We start from the raw sequence: 14,254 nt of genomic DNA, 5'->3' as shown, positions 1-14,254 counted from the left end.
ACAATGGTACAATACTTGCAAAAGGACATTACTTGGTAAACTCAGACACATATAATAACACAATCATTTACAACAAACAAAAAAAACTTACCATGGATCTTCAGCACCTAGTTTTTCCTTGGTCGTAAAAAGTTCAATGCAATCTTTTAATTTCACAGAGACTTTTTTCTGTGGTTTATATTCCATGCTTTCATGTTTTTCAAAATCCTAAAGAGAATTATTTCTTCAGTTAAGAAAGAACAGATGAAATAAAACTAAATTTAGTGATTTCTTGTTGCAGTAGGAAGTGTCCGTTAAATAGCTAGTTAAGCCTCTTTTTAGGACATTTGTACCCTGCAAAATTAATATATCTTTTAAGATTTCTGTTATCATTACTACATAATTTATTTTCCCCAAAACTAAGGTTTCAAAAAATGGAAAAAAATATTTATCACTTAAATACAACATATTAAAATTAGTCAAAACAAAAAGGAAACTACTTCTAAGAGACTGAATCTGCTCAGCCTTCTGTTTTGTTAAACATACTACGCCAAGAAGAGGCTATTATTAGGCACCTCCTGATCCGGTGGACCAAGTGGGCAAGTAGTAGATGGAATGAGTCTTGGGTATTTTCTCTGAATCTATCAACAGTAGAATACCTCTGTGCATATGTAGGTGCCCAAGAATACAAAGATTAAAACACTTTTTACAAAGAAAATGTGTGTAAGAGGAACATGTATATTTGTTACCAGGAGTAAATCACTAATAGGGCAGGCACCAGCATCAAATTGCTGAACTGGTTTGGATGTGAACTGTTTTTATATAAATATACAACACTGAGAAAATCATAAGTTAAAGTGAAGTTTGTACAAAGACCTTAACATACATTTAAAAAACCTCAGAAATTCACTAAACACAAAACACAGTTAATGTACAGTTATATCTACAAAACAAAACTTTTGTATAGTTCTAGTTAAGGAAACCAACCAACATCACACACTGCTTATGATCTTACATATGACATCACTCCTGACATATCAAATGACGCCACTGACGGTTTCTCAAATGGCATCATCAATAACATTACTGATAACAGCATCAAGGGGGGCAATTTTTTGGCCTCTAGTCATGCTTAGAGGGGGTTAGGGACCAGACCAGAGTCTGTGGTGAGCCCTCTGTGAGTCACCAATCCACACTGTCTTTGGCTGTGGTGGAGGGGGGGGGGGGGGGGGGGGTCAGCCAGCTCTCCATAGGCAGGCAACCACACTGTGCATCGCGGTTCAGCTGTCCACAACAGGGACTGGGTGCAGGGCATGGCTGAAGGTCAACTATCCACGGTTGGTTAACTCCTACTGCACATGGCCTTCAGCGCCCATCCTACGGTAGGTGGCCAACTCCTGAAGTACACTGCAGGGGTTGGCCACAGGGCAGCCTCTATCCCACCTCGGGTAGTCAACCCCCGATGTAGACAGCCAAAGGTCATGATTGCAAAGCACAGCGGTAGTGCAAAATATTATTAAAACTTGGGGATTTTCTTTCTAAAAAAATCATAATTTGCAGAAATTCTGCCACTGCAGGAAGGTTCATGGGACACAGGTGTGTTCTCAGGGGTCATGAATACCACGATAAAGTAATTGTTTGTTAATATTCATTTTAATGTCAGAGGGGTTCCTTTGAGGTCCCCTCACATGATCCTGGAGGTCAGGTAGGATCAATCTGCCCCTTTATGCTCTTTTTATTTCTCAGGTATCATGAACAGAATAGCAAGTTAAATTAAGCTCCACCATGGTGGAGGGTTCCAATTTGGAAGGCCAAGTGACAAATATATTGATCAGTGAATCAAACCTACCACAGTTCTGGCGTTAGAGTCAATTCAGTAATATCTGGTGACAGAATGCACTAATTTTCAGGATGCTGCTTAACACATATCTGGAACTGGAACCGTCTGCTTCAGCAGTGGCTAATTTTCCACATTTAGAATGTGCATTTGGCTTACCCAAAAGCGGTCTGTGTTTCTTTTGGTTTAACTATAGAGGAAAATAACCATCTAGCTATGGCTTGTTTTAATGAGGCCACACTAGTACGAACCCCTGATTTACGAACAGTTGTTTTATTTCTCTAATAGCTTTAGTCTTGTATAACTAGTATTTCGGTGCCTTCCTCACATCTAGGCTACAGAGTGGTAGTTCTACCAGTGTTAAGTGACCGAAAAAAAAGTTGAAAGAGATTATTTGGTTGATATGAAAATCGTAAATTACGTTTAGGACGAAAGAAGAATGGGTTTTAAGGAAGGGAAATGTTGCTTTCCCAGCAGGCATCTGTTTGTGGCATGTACTGCTGTAAATTCACTTGTGCATAATCCTGCCCTCTAAAGTTGGGCTTAGGTGTGTGCAAGTTGTTTTTCTTCAAAGAAAGTCTTTCGAGTCATGAGGTATTGTGACTCCCTCTCTTGCTGGAAATGTGCATGGTCATGGACTTCATTGTTAGATTGCTTTACGCATGGTGGGTGAGGATAAAACGTGAAGTGTGGTATATAGAGATGTTCATGCAAAGAGGAAAGTAAGAAATATTAAATTGACTGCAACTAATAGGCATCCAGGGAGGAGGGTGGGTGCATGTGAATCTACAGCACTACATGCCACGAACAAATGCTTACTGCGTAAATAACATTTTCAGTTCGAGGCATGTGTGGTTGTAGATACACATGCTGTGCACAGACTGTAAAGCAGTCCTCCCAAAATAGAGGTGGCTAGCCTGTGGAAGTTGTAGTGGTTTGGAAAAGTGTGCATAGAACAGCCTAACCAACATTAGCTTGTTGGAGGGCTAGTATATCCAGACAATTGTGTTTTGTAAACATATGTGGTGTGGACCATGTAGCTGCTTTACAAATGTCAGAAATAGGAATTTTTCCAAGAAAGGCCATTGAGGCACCTTTTGTTCCTAGTGGAGTGGGCTCTAGGAGTTAAAATCCTTTCATCTTTAGCATCGAATATTTGGATGCATTTAATAATCCATCTAGCAATGCTTGATTGAGCAATGACTTTCTCTGTATGGGGTTTTGAGACAGCAACAAAAAGCTATTTTGTTTTTCTAAAAGATTCAGTTCTGTCAATATAATACTTAATGGTGCATTTAACATGGATTACCATTCTGCAACTGAGTCAGGCTGAAGGAAAAATATAGTAAGTTCAATTGATTGAATCAGGTTAAATTGTGAAACAACCTTTGGGAAAAACTTAGGGTTGGTGCGGAGCCCAAACCTATCTTTATGTATTTGGAAGAAAGGATCTCCCAAGGATAGTACCCAAAGCTTACTGACATGTCTCAGAGAAGTGATGGAGACCAGATATGTTAACTTCCAGGTTAGCAACTGGAGGTGGCAGGAGTGGAGGGGTTCGAATAGAGGGACCATTAGACTTGTCAATACAATGTTAAGATTTCATGTACGGGCTGGAGGGAACAGAGGAGTAATGACTCTTTTAAGACCTTCCATGAAGGCTTTAATGACTGGAATTCGGAATAGGAAAATATGTTATCAGTTCTGAAGTCAAGCATCTACAGCCACTAGGTGTAGTCTTATGGATGTGAAAGCTGAACGGGAGACAGAGTCTGTAAGGTGAATACCGGGCAGGTCCTTCGCGCTATGGGAGGCAGCTGGCTATGCCGGTTTATTCGCTGTAGGCAGGTCGGAGTCAGGACAGGCCAGTAGGGCTGAGGGCAAAGCAGTAGGTTTCCTCTTCTTCCTGGGTCAGCACGGCTCTGCAGGCCTTCTTTCTTCCTCGAATCTGCGGAGGCAAAGTTCAGGGTTGCCCCTAAATACTAGATTTAGGGGCATGTAAGGAGTGTGCAGGTCAGGATCAATGGGTCCCTTTCTTGGAGTGGGTACACCCCCTAATATGCCACCCTCCAGTGGGAGGGGGGCATGCACCTCTCCCTAATTGGCTGAGTCCCCTCATCATTAAGATGGAAGGGACTGAGAAGGAGTAGTTTCTTTTCTGTAACTCCAGTTCTGTAGTAGGGGTATCTCTGTTATAGTCATAATCTAGTGAATAGTCCCGCCCATGTGCGTGGACCCCGGAGCAATAAAAAATAATCTCTAAAGGTGACAAATCATGCAGACCTGCATACACCTTTAAGAGAGAATTTAATTTAAAGACAGATAATGCAGCCTATACCCACAGGCTACACTGTCCAGTACTTCAACTAGAATTCCACCAACTTCCACAAACAGCACTGCCTGTCCAGCTTTTCTCCCCATAGGAAAAACCCCTGCCTCTACCAGCAAAAGCCTCTGGAATGATAGAGAGGAAGGAGTGGACAGACAAGCCCCATAGGCTGCCATTATGTGGCTTAAAACAGGATACTGTGCCTTTAAGAAAACTTTCCAGATTTCCAGAACTTTCCCCAGTATCCCAGAATGCCCAGCAGGTCCCATTTACTTTCAGTTCTTTTTGAAGGCGTAGCACGCCAGACCTGTAGCATTCTACATATGAATAAGTATCTCTCCACCCGGGAGGAGGGCGGGCGCTTATGACTATAACAGAGATATCCCTACTACAGAACTGGAGTTACAGAAAAGAAACTACTCCTTCTGTAGTAGGGGATCTCTGTGTATAGTCATAATCTAGTGAATAGAATGGCAAGCCCATCCCCACACAGCAAAAGCGGTGGAGAACACACAAGACACTACCACTACTGTGCGAACAAATTTCGCAGCGAAGCCTGCCCAACCTGAGCATCTGCCCTGGCATCCGTGTCCAGACAGTAATGCGCAGCAAAGGTATGGACCGACTTCCAAGTGGCCGCCTTGCAGATTTCCGCAATCGGAACATTACGCAGCAAAGCCGTCGTGGCAGCTTTGCCCCTGGTGGAATGAACCTTAGGTTTACCCCCTAAGGTCTTATTAGCCTTTTGATAACACAATTGTATGCAGGACACAATCCACCGAGAAATGGACTGCTTAAAGGTCGCAAGACCAGTCCTGACTGAGCCATAATTAACAAACAATTGGTCAGACCTACGAATATCCTTGGTCTTATCCAGATAAAATTTCAACACCCTCCGAACATCCAGGGAATGGAGAGACCTTTCCGCTGGCGAAGAGGGATTCTGAAAGAACGTAGGTAAAGTTATAGTCTGGTTGACATGAAAGTCAGAGATAACCTTAGGAAGAAATTTAGGGTGAGTACGCATCACAACCTTAGCAGCATGAAATACAGTATAAGGTTCTTGACAACATAATGCCTGAAGTTCACTAACCCTGCGGGCCGATGTAATGGCCACTAGGAACGCCGCCTTCCAGGATAGGTGCTGCAATGAAGCCTTGTGAATGGGTTCAAAAGGCTCCTTCATCAGTCTGGACAGCACCACATTCAAGTCCCAGGAAGGAGAGGGAAGTCTGACGGGAGGAAACACTTTCTTCAAGCCTTCCAAAAAATCCTTGACCACAGGGATCTGAAAGAAGGAAGTCTGTGAAGGGCATTTCCTGTAAGCAGTCAAAGCAGCCAGATGAACCTTAATGGAATGGAAATTAAGGCCAGACTGCGCCAGATGTAAAAGGTACGGAAGGATGACATCTTCCTTACATGTCGTCGGATCAAAGTTCTTGGACGTACACCAGATACAGAACCTCTTCCACTTGTAAGCATAGGATGTCCTAGTGGAAGGTCGTTTAGACTCCTTCAGTATGTCCATACAATCGTCTGGTAGATTCAGATGGCCATATTGCACTATTTCAGGAGCCATGCCGCCAAACTCAAAGACGAGAGGTTGGGGTGCACCATCCGCCCCCCGAACTTCGTGAGAAGGTCCGGCCTGCACGGCAACCGCATGTGAGGAAGGAGAGACCGGTGAAGTAGGTCCGTGAACCACCACTGCCTGGGCCACTCCGGGGCGATCAGGATCATCCGCGCCCTGGACTGGGACAGCTTGATGAGCACTGCCGGAATCAGGGGAATGGGTGGAAAAGCGTACAGAAAGCTGTTCGACCAATCGATCCATAGCGCATTCCCCAGCGTCCCCCGCTGGTAGTACCTGGATGCGAAGTCTCGGCATTTGCTGTTTTCGGCGGTGGCGAACAGATCTATGTCTGGAGTCCCCCACCTTGCGAAGACTTCTCCTAGTACTTCGTCGTTTATGACCCATTCGTGGTTTTCCTGAATCAGCCTGCTCAAGGCGTCCGCCTGAGCATTCTGCACCCCTGGCAGATGCGTGGCCGTAATCGTTAGTCCTCGGGCCAGAAGCCAGTGCCAGATCGCCTGCGCCTCCTGCGACAGAGTGCGCGATCTCGACCCCCCCTGCATGTTGAGGTAATACATCGTGGTTGTATTGTCCGTCTGTATCAGCAGCGAGTTGGTCTGGAAGGACGGAAGAAAGGCCTTCAGTGCCAGGAAGACAGATCTGAGTTCCAGGAAATTGATGTGGTACGTCGATTCCAAAGCAGACCACTTTCCTTGAATCTGCAAGTCCCCGGAATGCGCTCCCCAGCCCTGGAGAGACGCATCCGTCACTACACTCGTCGTGGGAATGTCCTTGTGGAAGGGAACAGGTTTTCCGCCGAACACCACCACTTCAGAGACTGAAGCAACTTTCCTCCATGATTTGGGCTGGGACAAGTATTTCTATGATCCCTCGTCAATATGTGAGGTGTCAAGAAAAACTTTAAAAACCAAAGCTCTCGCCCATCTGGAGGCGTTGAGGCTATTGAGTGAAGCTACTAAACCATCTGTCACCCATAGCCTAATGATCCAACTGGTCCCAACCCTGCAGCCATATCTGACCCTAAATATGACAAATCATGAACGCTATTTATTGGTAAGACTCAGGATGAATATTTTTCACCGAATAATAGCCTTCCCAGTTCAGAATAATTGGGTAAAAAATCTACCGGTTTGCCCCAGTGACCTTACATCTGCACAATCAACCATGCATACTATTCTTTTCTGTAAATTCTTTGCTGAAAGCAGGAAAAAATTACTTGTTCCTATTTTGAGGAGTCTAGGACTCAGGCAATGTCGCCCAGCATTTCTGTTCCTGCAGATGTGGAAGGAGATTTACTGACATTTACAGTAGCCAGCTTCCTGAAGTCTATTGTTTACCATCGAAAGACTTTAGATTAAAGAATCATTGATTTTATCTAATGATATAATTGTGTAAATTTTAAACTCTTTTTAGCTATGTTCACTGAATGCTCGATTACTCTAAAGCACTCCTTTTTATTCTGGAAAGATTTTTTCTTTTTTTTCTCTTTTTTACTTCTTCTTTTTTTATTACTTTTAAAGAATTGTATCTTATTGATTGTCTTTTATTGTATGCTTTTTATGATTTATAAACTTAAATCGAAATAAAGTAATATTGATTGATTGACTGAAGAGCATGCAGCGACAGTCCTATCTTGTCGTCCCACGAGTCTGTCCTCTGATCCCACTGATCCTCCAAGCACTCCTGCAGTGGTCTCATGTGTAGCCGTGCGTGAGGCGTGAGGAAGATACAGGAGGCCATCGATCCCAGTAGAGAAGACACCTTCCTCACAGTCGTCGATGGAGCAGTCCTGAGGTCCTGAGCCTTCCGAAGGAGTGATAACCGTCTCTCCTCCGAAGGAGACACGCTTGCTAACCGCGTATCGATGGAGGCTCCCAGGTACTGTATGCACTGGACCGGAGTCGGGACCGATTTGGACATGTTGACGTGTAACCCCAGCTTGTGCAAGAGAGCGCACGTCCACCGGAAGTGATCTTGCGCTTCCGAGAAGGATGAAGCCTTGATCAGCCAATCGTCCTTGTTCTTTCGCAGATGCACCGCCACCACCGCCATGCACTTCGAGAAGGTCCTGGGCCCGAATGGCAGTACTGTGTATTGATAGTCATTGGCGCCGACTTGGAGTCGCAGGAACTTCCTGTGCTTCCGTGCTATGGGCACATGGAAGTACGCATCCTGTAGATCTATGGCACAGAGCCAGTCTCCCCGTTGCCGCTGAGGGTAAATCTGGTGCAACGATAGCATGCAAAACTTCTCTCTGCGAATCCATTTGTTTGCCTGTCGCAAATCCAGAATGGGCCTGAACTCGTTCTTGTCCTTCTTGCGAACGAGGAAGAACCGAGAGTACAGACCTCTTCCCCTTTGAGACAGAGGTATCTCTTCTACCGCCTTTTTTCTCAACAAGATGTCTGCTTCCGCCTGGAGCTCTCTCAGCTGGAACCGAGAGCTGACCGGCGGAATCGCTGGAGGCGGGCTGATAAACCGAAGACTGTATCCATTGCAAACAATATTCAGCACCCACTTGTCCTGAGTAATTTTTCTCCACTCTGCCGGAAAAAGTTGAATGCTTCCCCCCACTGGAGTGGGTAACGGTTGAGGGGGAAGTAGCCGCTCAGGGCCGAGACCCGGCCGGGCCCTTGGTAGTGGTAGTCGCCTGCTGGCCTCCTCTACCCCTCTGGCGCTTCTGGAAGGGCTTCCGGAACTGCTGCTGTTGGTGCTGCTGCTGTCCCGAACCCTGCCCACGCCCTCTGCCCGAAGACCCGAACCGCCGCTGGAACGGGCGCTTCTTCTTCTCGGCCTTCTCCAACCCGACGGCCGTCAGGGTTTCCGCCTCCGCCTTCATGCGGGCCATCTCATCATCCGCATGTTTCCCGAACAGGGTTTCCCCCGAAAAGGGCAGGTTGGCCACTCTGTGCTGTGCCTCTGGTTTGAGGGACGTCAGGCGCAGCCACGAATGCCGCCGCTGGTGGACGCCATGACAGTAGGCGTGGGCGGCCAACAAGGATACATCCGCCGCCGCGCCGATCACCTGATTAGAAACCAGCATGCCTTCGCGCACTGTTTCCAAGAAGTCCTCCTTCCTGTCCCGGGGCAGCAGGTCCGCATACTGCTGCAGGGACTCCCACAGGGCCCGGTCGTAACAGCCCAACAAAGCCCCTGCACTCGCCGCCTTCATGGTGGTCCCACACACCTTCCTGCACGCAGATTTCAGCCAGCGGCTCTCTTTGTCAGGCGGAACCGTCGATGAAGGGGCGGTCGCATGTTGTTTCCTCGCCGCCGTCACGATGACCGAATCCGGCTTCGGGTCCACCCTCAAAAAGGTAGGGTCCCACTCCGGGGCCCTATACTTTTTCATGAGCCTGGAGAGGGCGGCCTTCGTCACCGCGGGAGTGAGGAACAGCTCAAACGCGGGTTCCACCAGTCCTGGTACAAGGGGCAGTAGAGGGCGAGACAGATGTTTTTTATGAAGTGTCTCGAATATCACGGACGTCGTGGGTGTTGGAACCGTCACCGTGATACCCAACTTTGCTGCCCCTCTCAACAGCACCTCTTGGAAAGAGACCAAATCGTCCACCGGAGACACCCTAGTCCCCGGCGAGTCCGACAGCGTCAGGGAAAAATCTCTGGTCGAGGATCGCGTGTGCGACCTGCACCTGTGCCTCCTACGGCGTCGTCCTGAGTCCGACGATGACCGTCCATGGCTCCGTGATCTTCTCCTCCTGAGAGAGCAGGAGCGCAACTGCTTCGGTCTGCCCGCAGGTCTAGCCGGTCCCGGAGACCGCGGGCGTCGTGGCTTCGGAGTCCCCTGCGGCGGAGTCGGGTACCTCGGAAGGGAAACCGACCGCGGGGGAACCGCCGGCAGTCCCAATGGAGTGCGTGGCAACGACCGAGGTGGGGGCGGCGGAGGCAGTGGCCGCGGATGTGGAGGCGGTGGTGGTGGCGGCAGTGGTGTTGGCGGTGGTGGTGGAGGCGGAGTCGGAGGTGGAGGAGGCGGTGGCGTAGGTATCCGAGGAGGCGTATACACCACAGAGTACACCGATCCCGATGACTCTCTCTTCCTCGACATCGATCTTCGCCTCGACGTCGATCTTCGCCTCGACGGCGACCTACGCCTCGACGGCGACCTCCGTCTCGACGGCGACCTCCGTCTCGACAGCGACCTTCGCCTCGACGGCGACCTTCGTCTCGACGGCGACCTTCGTCTCGACGGCGACCTTCGTCTCGACGGCGATCTGTGCCTCGACGGCGATCTGCGCCTCGACGGCGATCTGCGCCTCGACGGCGATCTGCGCCTCGACGGTGATCTACTTGACCTCAAGCGTCTCGACGTCGATCTTCTCTTCGACGGCGACGTCGACCGTCTCCTCTTCACCGACGGCGAACGGCGATCTCCCCCCGACGACGAGCGCCGACGCCGGGTCCGATCTCGACGCCGACTGCTGGAAGGCGCCGTAGACGGCGTCATCGCCGAAGACGCCGATGTAGTCGACGGTGGCCTATTCAGGTCCCTCGACGTCGACCGCCGACGCCGCTTCTCCCCAGAGCCCTGGGGAGACGGCGAACAGATGGTGGTCATCCTCCTCGACGCCGCCGTCGACGCCCTCGACGTCGACGGGGAGTGGGAACGCTTACTGGTCTTCCTGCCCCTGGGGAGCCCCCCAGAGGCCTCAGTATGGGCCAAATCAGCCCCTCCAGACCCACCTGGTGCCTTCAGCCTTCTCTCCTCCAGGATTTGAAGCCTGATTTTCATTCTGTCCCTCAGGGTCCTGGCAGAGAACGAGTGGCAGATATCACAGCCTTCAGGCACGTGGGACTGGGGAAGGCAACCTATACACACCTCGTGTGGATCAGTTTTAGCCTTCTTTCTACCACATTCCGGGCACTTGTCGAACAAGCCAGGCATGTTGACAGTACCAGCCACTAAGCACTTGAAAAAGTGACACAAATTGACAAAAAAACTACAATAAACCCTTGAAAAGGGGAGAGCTCAATGCTCCAGGGTCCTGCTAGCAGGAGCCGGAAAAAATAACTGAAAGTAAATGGGACCTGCTGGGCATTCTGGGATACTGGGGAAAGTTCTGGAAATCTGGAAAGTTTTCTTAAAGGCACAGTATCCTGTTTTAAGCCACATAATGGCAGCCTATGGGGCTTGTCTGTCCACTCCTTCCTCTCTATCATTCCAGAGGCTTTTGCTGGTAGAGGCAGGGTTTTTTCCTATGGGGAGAAAAGCTGGACAGGCAGTGCTGTTTGTGGAAGTTGGTGGAATTCTAGTTGAAGTACTGGACAGTGTAGCCTGTGGGTATAGGCTGCATTATCTGTCTTTAAATTAAATTCTCTCTTAAAGGTGTATGCAGGTCTGCATGATTTGTCACCTTTAGAGATTATTTTTTATTGCTCCGGGGTCCACGCACATGGGCGGGACTATTCACTAGATTATGACTATACACAGATATCCCCTACTACAGAATTGTGCTTCACCTCGTCTCCCCCACCTGAGGGGTGGGGTTGGCAAAGGTGGGTACACCTCTCTTCCTAGCTTGCTTTTCCCGCTAATTCTCCCACTTAAAGTGGTGGCCAGAACTGGTGGGAGCCAGTTGCAGGGGGCAGGAAAAGGCAGGGATAGCTTCCAAAGGCAGCAGGTCTTTAAAGCTTCCCCTTCGTGAACCCAGCCCATCCTGGGGGACGAGACATGACACCTCTGCACAGAATGGACTTTGTTTCTGAACCCAGAGAGCAAAGGCTCTTGACGCATGGGTCCAGAAGCCTGTCTGATGGTGGCAAATGGCGGCAGCCATTCAGGAATCCCACCAGGGCTGGTCAAGTTTCAGGGGGCATCTCTAAGATGCCCTCTGAGTGCCTTTTACATTAAATGCCACACTAACATCAGTGTGGGTTTAATGTGCTGAGAAGTTGGCTACCAAACTTCCCAGTTTTCAGTAAAGCCATTATGGAGCTGTGAAGTTCGTAATGACCAACTCCCAGGCCATATATTCTTTATGGGTTTAATACACATACAGTGTCTAAGAATGGACTTATGATACTGTAGGGACACAGGGCTGATGTCACTGTGCCCCCACCCGAGGGCTAGTGCACCCTGCTAGAGGGGTAACTTACCTAGGCCTCAGGCAGTGGGTTGCAAGCATGACACACGGGGATGTGTGCCATGTCGACTCTTTAATTTTCTCGACACCAGAACACGCAGCCTGCACTGGCAGTGTGTGGGCGTTAAGGTACAGAGCCAAAGATGTGAGAACTGTGGACCAGCATTAACTTTGACGCAATACCCTGCCTGACTGCTGCTCTCCCGACAATCACCGATTCCAACCCGTACCGAAGCAGAACAGCCTCCCCAAACCCTTGGAGGTATGCAAAGCAGTTCCTCGACCCAGCAAAATCTCCTTTGGAGTGGAGGAGCCACTCCTCTGCATCAGCAGGCATCGACTCGGCCCACGGAGGGAGCAGCACCCCAGCAAGAGGTATTTTTGCTACCGGAGGTAAGATCCATCCCCTTGCCAAGTTTTGAGACGCCAGACTCCCAGGAGTTGTCCTGCACCAATATCTGAGGTTCAGCAGCTAGTTGCAAGCAACCACGCTGGTAGGTGCTCAGTCGGAACACCACCGCCGCCAACCGCCTAAACTTACTTGCACTTCGAGGGACTCCGAGAGAGGCCAGCTCCACACCACAGTGGCCCTGCTGTGTTTCCTGTCTCTATTCTACAGGAACAAAAATCGTGAGAGACTCTAACTCACTGAAACGCTGGACAAAACACCTCTGCACCCGAGCTCCCCGGCCCGGGCTCACGTAAACTGACGGTGTCTCTGGGGGCCTGGGATCCTCAAGAGCCGAGCCCCGCCTGCCCCGCATTCTCCGCCCCACCCCACCATTTGGGTTTGGCCGGACTGGTCCCTCAGGCCACCTTGCAGCCTCTTTCTTACAAACACTTTCCCATCGACATTAACGTATAGCGTTCAAGGCTACCACCACTGAAAGCACATCTGCACTCGGACACCTTAGGGCAGGTAAACTTGAACTCTTGGACCCTGGCCACTGCTTACCCTAAGTCTAGAAGTACAGTCCTGTAAGTCATCTGTAAGCTTGTCTAAGCATTGAAAGTTTCTCCCATACAATAACTTTACCGTGTTAGCAGCTCATGCCTCAAATCTGACAGCTGTCATTTTCTAAATTTTTACTGTAAAATTTGATAACGTCTAAAGTACTACCTTGATTCCGATAATCTTGGTGCCTAAAATTATATAAAAAGATACATTATTTTTCTAAATTGGTCTCAAGTTTCTTCTTGAGTGTGTGTCCCATTTACTAACTCAGTGTGTTCAACAAATTCTTAACACTATCCTCTAATAAGCCTAAACTGCTTGCCCACACTACCAGACAGTGCATTTGGGATTATTAATTTAAGCCCTGTAAACCAATAAGGGTCGTCTTCACTTTCTACATAGTCAACCTCATTTTGGTACACTACATATAAAGCCAGCTTCCGACACTGCTGGATCAGAGGTGGGGTATAAGACTTTGCATTGGCAATAGGTAATTCCACGTAGAAACCCACAATTGACTTTAGTCAACAACAAAAAATGTCAAATGTTTTACAATTCCGATTTTTCCTAATGTAGGAGAGTGTCCCTTTATGCGTGGTCAACCCCCCCCCCCCACACACTATTTGCCAGACATCTGATGAAGCTTGAATTGATGTGCCCGGGGTCCCTGCCATTCAGGTTCCCAGGGACTGTGTTCTTTCCCCTAAACGGTACATTTATACCCAAAACTGGCACATCCCTGGCCACAGGTAAGCCACTTGTAAAAGGTACCATGGGTACCAAGGGCACTGTGACCAGGGAAGGCCTCAAAAGGGCTGCACCCATTGTGCCACCCTTAGAGGCCCTGCACCTTAACACCCACGCACTGCCATTACAGGCAGTGTGTTTTAGTGCAGAGATAAGTGAAGAGTAGACATGGCACACATCCCTCTGTGCCATGCCTGCAACCCACTGCCTGGGGCGTAAGAAAGTCACCTCTCTAGTAGGGTGCACTAGCCACAGGTGAGGGTACATTGGCATGAGCCCTGTACCCCCAAGTGTCTCAGTCCATTCTTAGACAGTCTAAGTGTAGTAAAGCCATAAAGAAATATGCTCTTCATGTTTTCAAGCTCTTAGTGTTTTCCCTCTTTCTCTCCCTACCCTTGCCCAGCACCGGGAAACCCCTTGGGGTAGCTGTGCGCCCTACAAATTCTGGAATAATAATAATGGTCTTGGAGTTGACAATAGGAACTCCACAGCTCCATAATGGCTTTACTAAAACCTGGGAAGTTTGGTAGCAAACTTCTCAGTACATTAAACCCACGCTAATGCCAGATTGGGATTTAATGTAAAATGAACTCAGAGGGCATCTTCGAGATGCCCCTTGAAAAACGACCAGTCCTGGTGGGGTTCCTGAATGTCTGCCCATCATTTGCCACCACCATACAAGTTTTTGGACCCCTGGGTAGAGTTTCTCCGCTCT

General features: G+C 48.8%; 1 protein-coding gene across 7 annotated transcripts in view; it reads right to left on the bottom strand.

The window, feature by feature from the left end:
- USP15 (ubiquitin specific peptidase 15) overlaps nt 1-14,254 on the bottom strand; it is a 743,655-nt gene that overhangs the window by 166,067 nt on the left and 563,334 nt on the right. For all 7 annotated transcript variants that reach the window (XM_085653348.1, XM_085653347.1, XM_085653352.1 and 4 more), the window contains one exon: nt 92-207. In XM_085653348.1, the coding sequence (XP_085509474.1) occupies nt 92-207 (116 nt within the window). The remainder of the gene's footprint in view (nt 1-91; nt 208-14,254) is intronic.

The sequence above is a fragment of the Triturus cristatus genome, chromosome 4_1 (assembly GCF_964204655.1).
Source record: "Triturus cristatus chromosome 4_1, aTriCri1.1, whole genome shotgun sequence".
Classification (NCBI taxonomy): Eukaryota; Metazoa; Chordata; class Amphibia; order Caudata; family Salamandridae; genus Triturus; species Triturus cristatus.
This window is presented reverse-complemented; position numbering and strand designations above follow the sequence as displayed.